General features: G+C 41.1%; 1 protein-coding gene across 2 annotated transcripts in view; it reads left to right on the top strand.

Annotated features, from left to right (window-relative positions):
- The first annotated feature begins 6,282 nt into the window (after nucleotides 1-6,282).
- DDX46 (DEAD-box helicase 46) overlaps nucleotides 6,283-17,778 on the top strand; it is a 67,387-nt gene continuing 55,891 nt past the window's right edge. The window contains exons 1-4 of one of the 2 annotated variants that reach the window (XM_045999733.1): nucleotides 6,283-6,443; nucleotides 9,790-9,978; nucleotides 11,942-12,085; nucleotides 17,328-17,424. In XM_045999733.1, coding sequence (XP_045855689.1) covers nucleotides 6,427-6,443; nucleotides 9,790-9,978; nucleotides 11,942-12,085; nucleotides 17,328-17,424 — 447 coding nt within the window. In that variant the 5' untranslated portion in view covers nucleotides 6,283-6,426. Of the gene's footprint in view, nucleotides 6,444-9,789; nucleotides 9,979-11,941; nucleotides 12,086-17,327; nucleotides 17,425-17,778 lie in introns of those variants that run through there. The other variant, XM_045999734.1, reaches the window with a different exon arrangement.

Raw genomic sequence — 17,778 nt, 5'->3', positions numbered from 1 at the left:
GCTGTCTAATGTTAAATCTGCACATGCTAACTTATAAGGGCTATTTTGTCAAGTATCTTAATTTTTACTCCAGTGCAAATATGGAGTAATGAAACAATTATTAATATTCATACATGTGAAATTAGAAGGTGTTTATAAAGGTATTCATTTTAATTTTTATTTATGAAAACTTATTTTTTATTTAAAAAAAAATTTTTTTTTAATTATTTATTTATTTGACAGAGAGAGAAAGCACAAGCAAGGGGAGTGGCAGGCACAGGAGAAGCAGGCTGAGCTCCCTGCTGAGCCTGATAAGGGGCTCAATCCCCAGGACCCTGAGATCATAACCTGAGCTGAAGGCAGATGCTTAACTGACTGAGCCACCCACCACCCAGGTGCCCCCATAAAAATTTTATTACCAAACTCGTAATTGGGAATTTTCACTTTTGAGTTTTCAATTTCTAGTAGTAAGGTTTTTTATTTATTTTTATTATTTACTTTAAAAATTTTTTTTTAAGATTTTATTTACTTATGTGACAGACACAGCTAGAGAGGGAACACAAACGGGGAGTGGGAGAGGGAGAAACAGGCTTCATGCTGAGCAGGGAGCCCGACGCAGGGCCTGATCCCAGGACCCTGGGATCATGGCCTGAGCCGAAGGCAGACGCAATGTCCAAGCTACTCAGGTGCCCCTTTTTACTTTTTAAAGGTTTTGTTTTGTTTTTTAGGTAATCTTGAAACCCTGCCCTGTGGAGCTGGAACTCATGACCCCAAGATCAGGAGTTGGGTGCTCCTCCTTGTGAGCCAGCCAGGGGCCCCCAGAAGTAAGGTTTTTAAGCAAATGAGAACAGCATGATTAGTACATATAGAATTGGGATTTGAAAATTCACTGGGGTATGCAACTAGTATCATAAATACCCTTTTATTTTATTTTTTTTTTTAAGATTTTATTTATTTATTTGATAGATCACAAGTAGGCAGACAGAGGGGAAGCAGGCTCCCCACTGAGCAGAGAGCCCGATGCGGAGCTCGATCCCAGGACCCTGAGATCATGACCTGGGCTGAAGGCAGAGGCTTAACCCACTGAGCCACCCAGGCACTCCATAAATACCCTTTTAAACATCTTGGTAACACTATCATATTTGGAAGGTTATAAAACATTAAGCATCGTATTGCTTAATATTAAATTTCCTTACAGATTTTTGTATAAACTATTCGATTAATCCTTGTGAAATTATACACATACATACCTTTTTAAAATTACTCCCAAAATCCTTATTTATTTATTTATTTTTAGATTTTATTTATTTGACAGAGAACAAGCAGGGGGAGCAGCAGAGGGAGAATGAGAAGCAGACTTCCTGCTGAGCAGGGAGCCCAATAGGGGGCTCCATCCCTGAGTTGATGACTTGAGCTGAAGGCAGACACTTAAGCCACTGAGCCACCCAGGCGCCCCCCAAAGTCTCTATTTTTGTCATTTTACTTTGAACCAGAATAATAGAGAATAAGTATAATTAAGTGTATTCCTCTGACTTAGGATAAGATGATAAATACACATTCTTCCTGATTCCCTAATGAATCTAGTATCTAGAGGATTAGAAAGCACCCTTGAATGTCATTTCCCCTCTCAGTTCCTGGGAGGACACTAGTGGTCTTCAGTTGCACATGTTTATTTCTTTTTTTTTTTTTTTTTTTAGATTATTTATTTATTTATTTTGACAGAGAGAGATCACAAGTAGGCAGAGAGGCAGGCAGAGAGAGTGAGAGGGAAGCAGGCTCCCTGCCGAGCAGAGAGCCCGATGCGGGACTCGATCCCAGGACCCCGAGATCATGACCTGAGCCCAAGGCAGTGGTTTAAACCACTGAGCCACCCAGGCGCCCCTGTTTATTTCTTTTGTTTCTTCTATTTTTCCTTTCATTTCTTTTTTTTTTTTTTTGTTCTTTTTTTTTTCTAAGATTTTTCTTTATTTATTCAACCGAAAGAGATCACAAGCAGGCAGAGAGGCAGGCAGAGAGAGAGGGGGAAGCAGGCTCCCCACTGTGCAGAGAGCCGGATGCAGGACTCAATCCCAGGACCCTGAGATCATGACCTGAGCTGAAGGCAGAGCCTTAACCCACTGAGTCACCCAGGTGCCCTTCCTTTTGTTTCTTTAAAAAGAACAAAAGGCCTCATTTAGCCAGTTGACACATGGGAAGCCTTCATAGTTGTAGATCATTATTAAATCTTGTCAGAAGAGGTAGCTGTAATATATCTGTGTCTCTTGGTGCCACTTTTTTTTTTTAGCCAATTGGCATCTTTCTAATAAAGTATGTTTATTTTTTTTTTTTTTAAAGATTTTACTTATTTATTTGACAGAGAGAGAGCACAAGTAGATAGGCAGGCAGAGAGAGAGAGAGGGAGGCAGGCAGAGAGAGAGGGAAGCAGGCTCCCTGCTGAGCAGAGAGCCTGATGCGGGACTCGATCCCAGGACCCCGAGATCATGACCTGAGCCGAAGGCAGCGGCTTAACCCACTGAGCCACCCAGGCGCCCCTTAAAGTATGTTTAATAATAATGCACAGAAATGGGAGTTTCTCAGTTTTGGGAATAATCTTTTACTTAGAAATTTCAAGGACTTGAAATGTTCATGGGTTAAAACTAGACTGAAAAGCGATATCTTTGACTAGTAGATTTTTAGGCTGATTAGTTGTATAAATGGATGAGCGTCTATCACCATTGGTACTAAAAACAGCAAGAGGGTTATGAAAGAGAACTAGGTTAATTAGAATCAAAATCTGCTTTGGAAGTCAGGGCATTTTGTTAAAAGTGATGTGTTGGAGACATACTGGACTATAATTACTTCTTTTATCTGCCCTAATAGTTAAAAACAGCTTTTTCTGGGACATAGAATTGTTCCAAACTTTACATAAACATGTTGTGAAGATAAAAAAACCTTTCAGGATTGTCACATGAATGTGTTCTCTTAAAGGGGAGTTAGTTCTAGGAGGCACCTGGGTGGCTCAGTTGGTTAAGTGTCTGACTCTGGTTTTCTACTCCAGTCATGATCTCAAGGTTATGAGATCCAGCTCCAGGTAGGGTTCCATGCTCAGTGGGGGAGTCTGCTTGAGATTCTCCCTCCTCCTCCTGCTCCTCTCTCTGCTCTCACACTGTCTCTCTCTCTCTCAAATATTTATTTATTTATTTATTTATTTATTTATTTATTTATTTATTTATTTTTTAAGTGGGAGTTAGAAATGAACTACCTTGAAAACAGCTCTGGCCTGGTTATCAGATGCATGGGTTCTGGTTCCAGTTAAGATTCCGAAAAGATTTGTGACCTAGGATTAAGTTTGTGTTTGTTTCCAGAGTCTCCATTTTCTCAATTGAAATCAAGAAATTCAAGTACGGTATTTAAAAAATCTGTTCCTGGGGCGCCTGGGTGGCTCAGTGGGTTAAGCCGCTGCCTTCGACTCAGGTCATGATCTCAGGGTCCTGGGTCCGAGTCCCGCATTGGGCTCTCTGCTCAGCAGGGAGCCTGCTTCTCTCTCTGCCTGCCTCTCTGTCTACTTGTGATCTCTTTCTGTCAAATAAATAAATAAATAAAAATCTAAAAAAAAAATTTTTTTAAAAATCTGTTCCTGCTGTAACATTAAGTTTTGCTTGGCCTCATCCAATTTCATGACTTCAAATACTGCGTTCTTAACCATTCCATAAAATGTTTTTGACCCCTCTCAGACAAGTTTTGTTTTTTTTTTTTTTAAGATTTTATTTATTTGAGAGAGAGCATGAATGGGGAAGAGAGGGAGAAGTAGGCTCCCCACAAAGAGGGAACCCGACTCAATCCCAGCATCCTGGGATCATGACCCAAGCCCCCTCAGACAAGTTCTGTTTCTCCCTTGAACCCCAGATTCATGTGTCTCCTATATGGCCATTATCTCCTGGGTATCTAGTAGGCAGCTCAAACATCACATCACTACACCAGATCTACTGATTTTCTCTACATCCCCTGTCAAATTTCCTGCTTCCATGCCTTTTTCCACAGGATCACCGCATCCCCACAGCAGCTCTGTTCAAAGCCTGATGGGAGGCATAAAGATGACAGTTCACATCTAACTTGGTGTTTGGAGAGCTACCTGTGGAATATATCCAGAATCTGATCACTTCTCAGTGTCTCCATGTTTAAGTCACTAGTGGTTTCCTATTTCTCTTAGATTGAAACCGATACTTGTTACCTTTAGTCCACATAGAAGCGATGTAGAATGACTCTGATACTTCCTGTCCATTCTGTCAGGTATCAGCCCAGGCCTCTTTTACCCTGGGGATGGACCGTACTGCTGTCACCAATGGGCAGGAAGGCACAGAAGAGGGAGAGCAGAAGTTTGTCGTGGAGTCGTAACTAGGTTTCTTCTTTTTTTATCAAGTGTTTTGAGGTCAAATTAATATGCAGTAAAATGTGCCAATCTAAAGTTTATAGTTCATTGAGTTTTGACAAATGTGTACATCCAAAATGTGTACATACCTACATCAACCACCACAATCACAATCTGGAACTCTTCCTTCTTAGGTAGAAGCATTTAGAATAGTACAGAGGAATGTTAACTATGAGAGCTTCTGCCTTCACTACATTATAGCTTTATGTCAAAACAATACTTAACAATTCAGGGTGTTCTCCTAGGTGAGTCATTCTCAACCTTAAGTATATTGCCCAAGAAGCTTAAGACTTCCCAGTGCACAGGAAGCATTCCAGACCAAGTAAATCAGAATATCGGTATGGAACGCATGGATCCAAGTATGTATATTTTTTAAGATTTCATTTTAAGGTAATCTCTACACCTGACCTGGGACTTGAACTCACAACCCTAAGATCAAGAACTGCATGTTCTATAGACTGAGCCAGCCAGATATCCCATCATGTACACGTGTGTGTGTGTGTGTGTAGTGAAAGAGAGAGATTTTATTTATTTGGCAGAGAAGGCACAAGCAGGGGGAGTGGGAGAGGGAGAAGCAGGCTCCCGGCTGAGCAGGGAGCCTGATGTGGGACTGGATTCCAGGACCCTGGGATCTTGACCTGAGCCTGAGGCTGATGCTTAACCATCTGAGCCACCCAGGCAACCCATCATGTAATTTTAATTTTTTTAAAGACTTTATTTATTGGACCCTGGGTGGCTAGTTGGTTAAGTGACTGCCTTCACTGGGGTCATGATCCTGGAGTCCTGGGATCCAGTCCCACATGGGGTTCCCTGATCAGCTGGGTGTCTGCTGCTCCTCTAACCCTCCTCTCTCTCCTTTCTCTGTCTCCCACAGATAAACACTTAAAATCTTAAAAATAAAAATAAAATCAAAACCTTTATTTGAGAGAGAGAGAGAGAGGAGGGTCAGAGGGAGAAATTGACTCCCAACTGAGGGGAGAGCCAGACCTGGGTTGGATTCAATCCTAGGACCCTCGGATCATGATCTGAGCCGAAGGCAGACACTTAACCAACTAAGCCACCCAGGCACCCTCCCATCATGTTTTTGTTGTTGTTGTTGTTGTTGTTTTTACAGTGTCCAAGCTCAGACCATGTTGAGAAACACTATAATCTTGGGAATATATTTTTAGCTTTTCCTTTTCTCCACCCACTTAATTCCTACTCAGTCTTCACATCTCACCTCAAAGGTCACATGCTCAGGGAACCTTTTTGAACTCCTCTCCTATGCTGTAATCTCTTTTGTATTACATTTGCTTGTGTTTTTACTTATGTCTATATCCCCCACTAACTTGTAAGCTTCTGGGATGTAAGACATGCCCCACACATATAACATACATATAAATGAATGAGAGTGAATGGAGATGTTGGTAGCATCACTCAGCTCAGGTTAAGGGGTGGGAATGCATATGGTGCCTCGATGTCCCTTGCAGGAAAGACCTTTTTTTTTTTTTTTTTAATAATTTTTAAAAAGTATTTTGTTTGACAGAGACACAGCAAGAGAGGGAACACATATGCAGGAGTTTGGGGGAGGGAGAAGCAGGCTCCCTGCGGGGCTTGATTCCAGGACCCTGGGATCATGACCTGAGCTGAAGGCAGACGCTTAACCAACCGAGCCCCCCAGGCGCCCAAGAAAGACCTTCTTAGGGCCCGCAAAGCCAAGGCGCCTTTCCCCACTGCACAAAACGCAGACTTTCAACGCACCGCAAGGAAAGCCCCGCCCAGGTCGCGTCTTTCGGCGTGGCAGGCGCTATGCGGCCTCCAGCCCAGAGGGAGCGCTGTGGAGAGAGCAGCGTCCGCCGGCTTTCTCCTTCTCTTTGCCGCGGGCGCCAGCACTTCCTGTTTTCGTTGGCCGCTCTTTGATGGCCGAAGCCGCTGTCGCTGCTGCTGCTCCCCCGTAGTGCTGCTCTTCGCCAGGCTAGCTGAGGGCGGCGTGACCTCCTTTTTTGTGCGGTTCTTCTGCGCGTTGTTCCGAAGGCGCTGCTTTTCCCGTGGCCGGCAGCATGGGCCGGGAGTCACGGTGAGGCGGCGCGCCTAGCGGGCGAGCGGGCGGGAGGCTTCCTGGGACTGGGGGAAAGAGGCGGGAGTTGAGGTGGCAGCGGGACCAGGCCTGAACCGGTGCGGCCCCACGTGCGGCCAGCGCTGCCCGCGGCCACCCGGGGGGCAGGGAGACCTGGGCCGAGGGAGTGACTGTACTTGGGCCGGTGACGCTCGCAGGGTTCTGTACATTGCCATCGCCCGTTGCAGCCCCAGGAGGTCAGTGATTGGGCACCACATCCCGCCATTTCCAGGAAGCCCTCCGTGATCCTCAGTCAGTAGTGATCCCCGTTGAATTTCTTACCAGTTCGCGTTTGCCACCTTTCTCTGGCGCTTGTTGCTGTCTGTTTTAGTCCCTTATGCGTGTCTTATATTTTCCCAAATCAGTTGAAAGGAGCTGGAGGCTAAATATTTTTACATCATCTACAACATTGAACGTGACTAGGCTTTTAGTGGGCCGCAATAAATACTTGTTGCATGGAGATTTATTTCTCAGGTAGATATAATATTTCTTTGTTATGTATTTTCTGTCCTTTTAAAACCTGGATTGGGAGGTCTTATTAGAATTCTGATAGCTCTTCAAAATTTTAGATTGTTAAACGGGGTTTGGGACCTTGAGGTTATTATCTTAAAGATGAGTATTTGCTTTGTATTTAGCAGTGAATGAAATATCTTTTTATCTGTGTTATAAATAATAAGTAATAGTAGTTTATTGAGATACAGTTAATGTTCAGGGAAATGGACGAAGCTTAAGGGTAGAACTAGATGAAATTTAGCAAATCCATGAACTGAGTACCATCACATGGATAAAGATAAAGAATAGTTGTATATTTACAGAGAATTCTTGTGCAGGTCTTTTAAATCTCCTGGAGGGCATTGCTATTCATCTGGCTACCCAGAACAGAAACCTGGAAGTGATAGTTTATTTGATTAATTTTTCTCTCGTACGGTCTAAACCCAGTAAGATTCTACACCCTGTCTCCATTTCTGCTCTCTGACTTAATCCAGGCCCTAATCATTTAGTGTTCAGACTGCTACACTTGCCTCAGATTGATTATCTTCCTGTGATCTTTGCACTCCTAATAGGTTTCTCACACTGCAGCCACAGTGACACTTCTGAAATAAAGATTATGTCATTCCTCTCTTTTCATCCCTGTTGGTTCTTATTGCTTCCAAAGATACAGTCGGAGTTTTTAGCACATCCTTCAGGGCCCTTCACAAGGAAGCTTCTTCCAGCTCTTTAGCCTTTTCCCCTGCCTGCATGGCTTGTGCTCTAGGTTGGTTCAGGAACTTATGGAAGGCTCAGAGATGGGATGGAGAAGGTGTTCGAGAAATAATAAAGAGCCCAGTTTGCCTACATATGTAGATGTCATGAAGGGCTGAAGATAAGTGGTAGGAGGTAGGTTCTAAAAGGGAATTGGGTCCAGAATGTCAGTGGATTGTAGATTTAGTTTTAAAGAATTTGAGGGGCCCTTCAGTGGCTCAGGCTGTTAAGCATCTGTCTTCGGCTCTGGTCCTAGCGTCCTGGGACTGAGCCCTGCATCAGGTTCTCTGTTCAGTAGGGAGCCTGCTTCTCCATCTCCCTCTGCTATTCCCCCTGTTGGTACTTTCTCTCTCTCAAATAAATAAATAAATAAATAGATAAATAAAATCTTGAAGCTAACAATTTGAGAGCCTTTGAAGATTTTGCCTAAGAAATGTTTGGGTATGTTTATATAATATGGTCAGAACTCTGCTTTATGAAGATTACCACTGAAGCAACGAGAAACAGATTTCAGGGAACAGGGAATAGAAACAAGAAGACCAGGAGTCTTCTAAAATGCCCTAACTAGATAGCTCTGATGTGGAGTAGTGACAGTGGGAACTCTGAGGTGCTGATATAATACGAAGAGAATTACAGAGATGGAATTGGTGATACTTGGTGTTTTACTGGTTGTGTAGAAAGAGGAAGTATTGAAGATAACATATTTTGAGACTACTGACTGGAAGTTGTAGTAATAAATGGTTTGGGGAGGCAAAGGTAATGAGTTTGGGTTTCTACACATTGAATTTCAGGTACTTGGATAATGAGGGGCACTCATTCCCTAGCCATCTTATCCATGTTTATTGCTTTAAGTAGCCTTTGTACACTGATGACTGTGGAGCCTTTCATGAATTCTAGACTGATATTTCAACTACCTATATACATCTCCATGTGAATGCCTAATATCCTGACTTCCACCCCCCCCCCCCCCACATATGATTCTCCCTCAGGCTTCCCATCTTAGTAAATATCAACTTCATCTTTCTACTAGGTCCAGCCATGTATCTCAGAGACACCCATGGCTTCTGCCTTGCTGTCACATTTGGCATCGAGTTAATCCTTAAATCAGTCCTTTCTAGTTTCAAAATACCTAGATTTTGACACTTCTAGAAACTCTACACTTGATATTCTAATCCCATCCACCACTCTCTTACTTGGATGATTGCTGTAGCATTCTACCTCTTTTCCCTGCTTCTGCATTTGCCTTCCTTCAGTTTGTTCTCCCCTCAGCAGCCAGACTAATGCTTTAAAAATATTAGTGAGGAAAAAAATAAGTAAGTAAAAAATAAATAAAAATATTAGTGGGGTAACACTACTCCTCTACTTAGAATCTTCCAGTAACTTCTTAACTTAACTCAGAGTGAAAGAAAAAGTCCTTAGAATGGCCTGTAAGGCTCTACAGAGCACTCCAGGTTTTCCTGCCCCACTGTATTGCTGATCTCATCTCATGGTACTTGGTCATTCAGACCTAGCCGCATCTGCCTTCCTAGCTGTTCCTTAGACACACCTATCAAGCGTCTTCCTCAGCGACTTTGCACTTGTGCTTGTTGCCTGTAAAGTTTCTCCCCCATGTATCTACATGGTTCCTTTGATTTTCTTCAGACCTCTGAAGTGTTTGTTTATTAGTAACTTTTTCTCATCACCTAGTTTAAAATAGCAAACCTCCTACCTGCCACCCTTTCTCTTTGATTTACTCTGATGAGTTTCTCTCCATAGTACCACGTGATGTATTGTGTATTTATTTCTTTACTTGTTGGTCATTTCTTCCTTTAACAGAATGCAAGTTGCTTGAGGCAAGTTTGGTCCGTTCTTTTTACTGTTCTTGCTTCCATTTCAAGATAGTTTTTCCCGGTCTATGTGGACTGTAGCTGTAGGGGTCATTACTTCCCCCTAATTTTAAGAGTTGATGAACAAAAAGGCCTTTCAGTGTTTAATTTGCTGAGATCTTTTAGGAAAATGTGATTAATTAAAATATAATAGAAGCTACTTGTGTTTGCTAAACTTAATCTTGAACTTAACCTTCTAGCCACTATCGGAAGCGATCAGCATCTAGGGGGCGCTCTGGAAGTCGTTCTAGAAGTCGCTCACCCTCAGACAAAAGAAGTAAACGTGGAGATGATAGACGTTCTAGAAGCAGAGATAGAGATAGAAGGAGAGAGAGGTCTCGTAGCAGAGATAAAAGAAGATCTCGGTCAAGAGACCGGAAGCGCCTGAGGTAAGCCAGTCTCCTAAAGACTCAATGATAAATTGGGCCTTCTCAGCTAAATTGGGCTTGTTCAAAAGTATGACTTGGACTGGAATTTAATGGCCTTTGGTGGGCACTCTGCTTTGACTCCAGCTCATTTGATCAGGTCCAGAGGTGCTTTGCCTGGAGCAAAGAGTCTCAAAGGTAATATGTCATCAAGACTGTTCTGTTCTAATTCTGTCCCAAGAGAGCTGACAACTATGTTCAGACCAGACACTAAAGCCAGCAGGAAAAGGAAAAGGGCAGAGCCATCTGCAAGCCCTGCTTCGTGTTTGACACTTTTAAAAAAAAGTATTTTTTAAAGCTTTTTATTTTTAAGTAATCTCTACCCAATATGGGGCTTAAACTTAAAACCCTGAGATCAAGAGTTGCATGCCCTACTGACTGAGCTGATCAGGGACCCTCCCAACTCCCCCCTTTTTTAATTTCTTTTTTTTTTCTTTTTCTTTTTTCTTTTTTTAATTTCTAAAGAAGATTCTATTTATTTATTTATTTTGAACATTTTATTTAATTTTTTTTTAAAAGATTTTATTTATTTGACAGAGATCACAAGTAGGCAGAGAGGCAGGCAGAGAGAGAGAGGAGGAAGCAGGCTCCCTGCCGAGCAGAGAGCCTGATGCGGGGCTCGATCCCAGGACCTTGGGATCATGACCTGAGCTGAAGGCAGAGGCTTTAACCCACTGAGCCACCCAGGTGCCCCTTGAACATTTTATTTTTAGTTAGTCTTGCACGCAACTTGGGGCTTGAACTTAAGACTTCAAGATCAAGAGTTGCATACTCTACCACCTGAGCCAGTCAAGTGTCCCTGTTTGACACTCCTTAAAAAAAAACCTATTTTGAATAAAAGGACCTCCTAATTTTTATTTTACTTTTACTTGCTTACATATTCCTAGGCACCAGTCAAGCAGCTGTATGTAACCTTTGTAGAGGTGGAAAACATTATAAATAAAAATAATCTTCCCCACACCAAAAAGTTATTTGATAAGTTTCTTATTATAATAGGAAAGAAGACAAGACTGTACAGGTGCTGTGAACTGATCACAGAAAAAACTCTTTTGCAAACATGGGAAGAAGAAATTGCAGAAGTATTACATGGTGCTCAGGGAGAATACTCATCTATGAAAATGTAGATAGTGCTGACTTAGTTTCATATTATGTGGTCCCAGGAACAGTTTCATATAATTCGTTCAAGAATGTATTTTTTTTTTAAAGATTTTATTTATTTATTTGACAGACAGAGATCACAAGTAGGCAGAGAGGCAGGCAGAGAGAGATGGGGGAAGCAGGCTTCCTACTGAGCTCGACCAGTGGGGCTCGATCCCAGGACCCCGAGATCATGACTCGAGCCGTAGGCAGAGGCTTAACCCACTGAGCCACCCAGGCACCCCTGAAACTGATTTTTTTAAGATTTGGTCTTTGACTTTTAGGAGTGAAAGTAGAATCACAAGGTTTTAGAGCAAGAAGCATTTTGAGATTATCTAAGTGAAGTCTCCATATTATATAGATGAGGAAACTGTGACACAGAGAGTTGATCTGCCCTATGTCATGTCACCGTCAGTTCTAGAATGGAAATTATCTCCTAGTCTTCATACCTGTGTTCTTCCGTAGCCCTGTTGTACCCATCCTTATACTTAAGTTTTAGCTTTGAAATTTAGATTTTTCTACTGTAGACCGTAGATTTCAGAAAGACATTTATTATCACAGATTTGCTGTTTTTTTCCAACAAATATCATTTTGGAATTAGTATCCTCACTTTTTTATTAACCACTTCTAAGAATTGACTTTACTTGTTCCTTTTTTATCTGATTTGATGATTAATTGAAATCTCAGCCTTTAATAATGGTAATAGTTAAGAAGCTTCTTTCAACACAGTACAGAACCATTATCTGAAAGTGACACTACTTGGTCATAGAGAAAAGTGTCTTCCTTTCAGGCGTTCCAGAAGTAGAGAGAGAGACAGAAGTCGAGAGCGAAGAAGATCTCGAAGTCGTGACAGGAGACGCTCAAGGAGTAGAAGCCGAGGCCGGCGATCCAGATCCTCCAGTCCTGGCAATAAAAGCAAGAAAGCTGAGAATAGGTAATGTTATCATTGGACTGTATCTCATGCAGTTTGGGAACTGACTCTTCCCTTTTCCTTCCTTTTTAAAAAAAAATCTTTATTTATTTGTCAGAGAGAGAGAGAGTGCACGAGCAGGTAGAGTGGCAGGCAGAGGAGGAGAGAGATGCAGGCTCACTGCTGAGCAAGGAGCCCGATGCAGGACTTGATCCAGGACCCTGGGATCATGACCTGAGCTGAAGGCAGCGGCCTAACTTGTAATTCAGTTGGAAATTATAGATTCAGTTAGTTTTAACATTCATAATACACTCTTCTCTTATTTGATACCTGTTGTTAATGGTCAGGAATATACTGTATAAACAACTTTTGGGGAACTCTGTTTTTCCTTTGAAATGATGTTCTTAAAAAAAAAAAGAAATGATGTTCTTAGCATTTCTGACACTAGTTGACAGATAACTATAACTTATGATGTGAATTGCTGAATTGCTCTTCAGGATAGGTATGAACTTTGCTTGTGTTAAGTTAAATGTACATGTTTCCTTAGGATGCCAGTACCCTTCAATTTCAAGGTATATCTATTAGACATAACATGTTTACTCTTTATATTTCTCTTTTCAATGATTTATTCTTTGGGTGTTCTGAAGTGGTGACATAGTTGATATATGAATTTGTATTTTTTTCTGAATATTATTCATATTAATCATGAGTGTTTTCCTCATGTCACTAATTTTATTTTATAAATTTTACTTCTATTTTGCCAAGGTCGGTGTAATAATGCCCATTGAGATTATTTTGAATTAAAAGTAAAATATAAATTCGAAAAGTGAAGGAAATGTAAACATGTAGTTTATTAAATAATTATAAAGCAATATCCATGTAACCACCACCAAGGATAAGAAATACAACATGCTAGGACTCCTGGGTGGCTCAGTTAGTTAAGCGTCTGCCTTTGGCTGAGGTCATGATTCCAGGGTCCTGGGATCAAGTTCAGCATCAGGCTCCTTCCTCAGTGGGAGCCTGCTTCTCCCTTTGCCTGCTCTATCTGCTGCTGCTCCTGCTTGTGCTCTCTCTCTGAAAAATAGATAAATAAAACCTGAAAAAAAAAAAAGAAAAAGAAAAGAAATAAAACATATCAGTATCTCCAGAAGCCCTCAATGTCCTTTCTATAATTCCAGCTCTCTACTACCCTAGATAAAATCACCCCTGACGTTTGTACTTGTAATTTCTTTGTCTTTCTTTAGAGTTTTATACTTGTGTTCACATCTGGAAAAAGAATAGTTAAGATTTATATGTTTTTTAGCTTTACTTGAATGAGTTCCATATTTTGTATCTTTGTTGATCATTGTTTGAGAGTCATCCATGTTGCTTATAACAGTAGGTCATTTTCACTCCTGAATACTATTCAGTGGTATAAGTATACAACTATTTATCCGTTCTACTGAGGTAAGTATTTGGGTTCTTTTGACTTTTAGGGTATTTTGAGCATTTTTATACATGTGTCTTAGTATACATGTGCTTGAGTTTCCCTAGGGTGTGTATCTAGGAGTGAAATTATATGGTTATAGAATAAACATAGCTTTATTTTTTTTTTAAAGATTTGTTTATTTGAGGGAGAGAGTGAGTGCAATGCATGCGAGCAGGGGGAGGGACAGAGAGAGAGAATCTGCAGTAGATGCCCTGGTGAGTGTGGAGCCCAGCATGGTGTGATCACAAACCTGAGATCTTGACCTGAGCTGAAGTCAAGAGTCACTCGGTCAACTGACTGAGCAACCCAGCCACCCCAGTGTAGCTTCATTTTTATTGAATAATCCCAAATGCTTTCCAGAGGAGGTATACTGATTGTATTCCGATGAGCAGTATCATTGTGTTGCTCCATACTCTTCCCAGTATTTGGTAGTCAGTCCTATTAATTTTTGTTAATTGGTTAGACATACCAGTATTGTGGCTTTAATTTGTATTTCTCTGATGACCAGTGAGGTTGAACTTCATATGTTCTTTGGACATTTGGATTTCTTCTTTTCTGAAATATGTTAAAATCTTTTGCTTATTTTCCTGTTGAGTTGTTTCTTTAAAAATTGACTTGAGGGAGGTTTTGTTGTTGTTTTTAAATACGCTTGGTGGGGGCGCCTGGGTGGCTCAGTGGGTTAAGCCGCTGCCTTCGGCTCAGGTCATGATCTCAGGGTCCTGGGATCGAGTCCCGCATCGGGCTCTGCTCAGCAGCGAGCCTGCTTCCCTCTCTCTCTCTCTCTGCCTGCCTGTCTACTTGTGATCTCTCTCTGTCAAATAAATAAAATCTTTAAAAAAAAAAAAAAAAGATTAAATACGCTTGGTGGTTGTTGATTGTCATTTATATGAATGGCCCATATATTCTTTTACTCTGTCTTTTTACTCTGTTAGGATACTTTTGATGAACAGAGACTTAATGAAGAAACTTTTTTTTTTTTTAAGATTTTTATTTATTTATTTGACAGAGAGAGATCATAAGAAGGCAGAAAGGCAGGCAGAGAGAGAGAGGAGGAAGCAGGCTCCCCGCGGAGCAGAGAGCCGCATGTGGTGCTTGATCCCAGGACCCTGGGATCATGACCTGAGCCGAAGGCAGAGGCTTTAACCCACTGAGCCACCCAGACGCCCCTGCTAGGCACTTTTAACATGAATATGTTTTGAAGCTAATAAAATGCTTTTCTCTAAATCTACTTAGATAACCATGACTTTTCTCTCCTTGAATCTTATTAATATAAAGAATTAAACTGATTGATTTTACTCTCTTCTTTATTTTTTTTTTAAGATTTTGTTTATTTATTTGCGAGAGAGAGCATGAAAGTGGGGAGGCTCAGAGAGAGAAGCAGACTCCCCGCTGAGCAGGGAGCCCCATTCAGGACTCAATCCTGCTTCCCCCTCTCTCTCTGCCTCTCTGCCTACTTGTCATCTCTGTCTGTCAAATAAATAAATAAAATCTTTAAAAAAAAAACAAAACGCCTGGCATATAGAAAAGTATTTCACAAACTGATTGTAAAATTAGAAATGCAAGGGCATAAACTGTCTTGAAGAACAAGATAGGAGGGCTTGCTTTACCAGATAGTGAAACTTGTCATAAAGTCATCCAAATTAAGTGTGGTTTTGGTGTAGAGACAAATAGATCAGTGGAACCACGTAAAGAGCCCAGAAGAAGATCCCCACATATATGGTCACTTAACAAATGACAGCAGTGACAGTGTAATTAGTGGGGAAAAGGTCTTTCAGTAAGTAGTACTTGGGGTGGAAGGAATGCCTAGGTGGCTGTCGGTTAGATGTCAGACACTTTTTTTTTTAAAGATTTTATTTATTTGACAGAGAGGGAGCACAAGTAGGCAGAGAGGCAGGCAGAGGGAGAAGGGGAAGCAGGCTACCTGCTGAGCAGAGAGCCCAATGCAGGGCTCGATCCCAGAACCCCGAGACCATGACCTGAGCCAAAGGCAGAGGCTTAACCAACTGAGCCACACAGGCATCCCAAAACATCAGACTCTTGATCAGGTTTTGATCTCATGGTTGTGAGTTCAAGCTTAGTGTGGAGCCTACATTAAAAAAAAAATAATAGGGGCACCTGGGTGGCTCAGTGGGTTAAAGCCTCTGCTTTCGGCTCAGGTCATGATCTCAGGGTCCTGGGATCGAGCCCCGCATCAGGCTCTCTGCTCAGCAGGGAGCCTGCCTCCCTTCTTCTCTCTCTGCCTGCCTCTCTGCCTACCTGTGATCTCTGTCTGTCAAATAAATAAATAAAATCTTTAAAAATAATAATAATAATAATAAGTGCTACTAGGGTCATTTGCTACCATATAATGAAATAGGATGACCTACATCATTCTGTGTATAAAAGCAGATAAAAGACCAAATCGATGGCATAATTGTAAACTTTTTAGAAGTTTATACTAGAGAATATATTCTTTACCTGTGGATATCTTCATCAAATCTGGAAGGTTGAAAAAGCACCAGTTTCTTTAAAAGGGGAAAAAGAAGACTGAATTGATTGTATTCAACTTAAGTATTTTTTTTAAGACTTTTATTTACTCAATTTGAGAGAGAGAGCAAGCGATCATGACCAAGGGGAGGGGTAGAGGGGAGAGGTAGACGCAGACTCCCCACTGGACAGGGAGCCCGATTCGGACCTCGATCCCAGGACACTGAGATCGTGACCTGAGCTGAAGGCAGATGCTTAACCAACTGAGCCACCTAGGCGGCCCAAGAAATTTTTTTTACTTACAAGATACCAGACATAGGGGTGAAATGCAAGGCCTGTTGGGGTTTTAAACGTAATTTTTTACTTTTTAATTATTATTATTATTTTTAAAAATATTTTATTTATTTATTTGACAGAGAGAGAGAGGTCACAAGTAGGCAGAGAGAGAGGGAGAAACAGGCTCCCCACTGAGCAGAGAGCCCGATGCGGGGCTTGATCCCAGGACCCTGAGATCATGACCTGAGCCGAAGGCAGAGGCTTAAACCACTGAGCCGCCCAGGCGCCCCACTTTTTAATTATTTTTTAAATTTTTTTACAATTTTACTTATTTGAGAGAGAGAGGCAGAGTGTATAGGGAGAGTGAGAGGGAGAAGCAGACTTTGTGCTGATCAAGGAGCCAGATGCAGGACTTAATCCCCGGCCGCTGTGATCGTAACCTGAGCCAAAGGCATATGCTTAACCGACTGAGCAACCCAGGCCCCTTAAACATTATTAATTTTTAAATGAGTTAATTGAAAATTATCTTGGAGAATGTTAATGTTTTGGTAAATTTCTCTGTGTTAAATTTTACCTCTCCTATTTAAATTTTTTTCATTTTTATATGTCTACTTTTTCTTGGCTAGATTGCCAACTATTTAATATTTGTAATTAATGTTAAAGGATTTAATATTTGTCATATTTCCAAGGTGTTTGGTAATATAAAAGTTAAGTTGACTTTTGGAAGTTTCTTAACTAAAAAGTAAAATGTAAGTCTTTAAATGTATTTTATTTTACTTCATTTTATTTATTTATTTTATTTTTGAGAGAGAGAGCGAGCCCTCGTGAGTGGGGTGTGTGGGAAGGGACAGAGGGAAAGAATCTTAAGCAGCCTCCGCGCTCAGCACAGAGCCTGAGGTGGAGCTCGATCCCATGACTCTGAGATCACAACCTGAGCCAAAGTCAGAGTTAGATACTTAACTGACTGAGCCACCCAGGCACCCCCTTTAAATGTATTTTAGATGTGAATGTTTCCAAGCACAAATAAATGATGTTTCTTTCTCTCTTTTTTCGTAGATCTAGGTCCAAAGAGAAAACAGATAGTGGGGAAAGTTCTAAAGAGAAGAAAAAAGACAAAGATGACAAGGAAGATGAAAAAGAAAAAGATGCTGGCGTATGTTTACTAACTAAATAATTGTATATTATCATATTTGTTTCTGTGATCACAAACTGTTGGGGATTTTTATTGCTATATATTTCATTTTATTTGTTTCTTTTTAAGTAGACTCCATATCCAACATGGGGCTTGAGCTCACAACCCTGAGATCAAGGGCCCCATGCTACTATACTGACTAAGCCAGCCTGGTCCCCTATATATTTTTATTTTTATTTTATTAATTTATTTTTAAGGACTTTATTTCTTTTTTTGAGAAAGAGTAAGATAGCACAAGCAGAGGGAACAGCAGAGGGAGAGGGAGAAGCAGACTCTGTTGAGCAGGGAGGCTGATCGGGCTTGATCCCATGACAT

This window comes from Meles meles, chromosome 3, assembly GCF_922984935.1.
Source record: "Meles meles chromosome 3, mMelMel3.1 paternal haplotype, whole genome shotgun sequence".
In the NCBI taxonomy this organism is placed as follows: domain Eukaryota; kingdom Metazoa; phylum Chordata; class Mammalia; order Carnivora; family Mustelidae; genus Meles; species Meles meles.
This window is presented reverse-complemented; position numbering and strand designations above follow the sequence as displayed.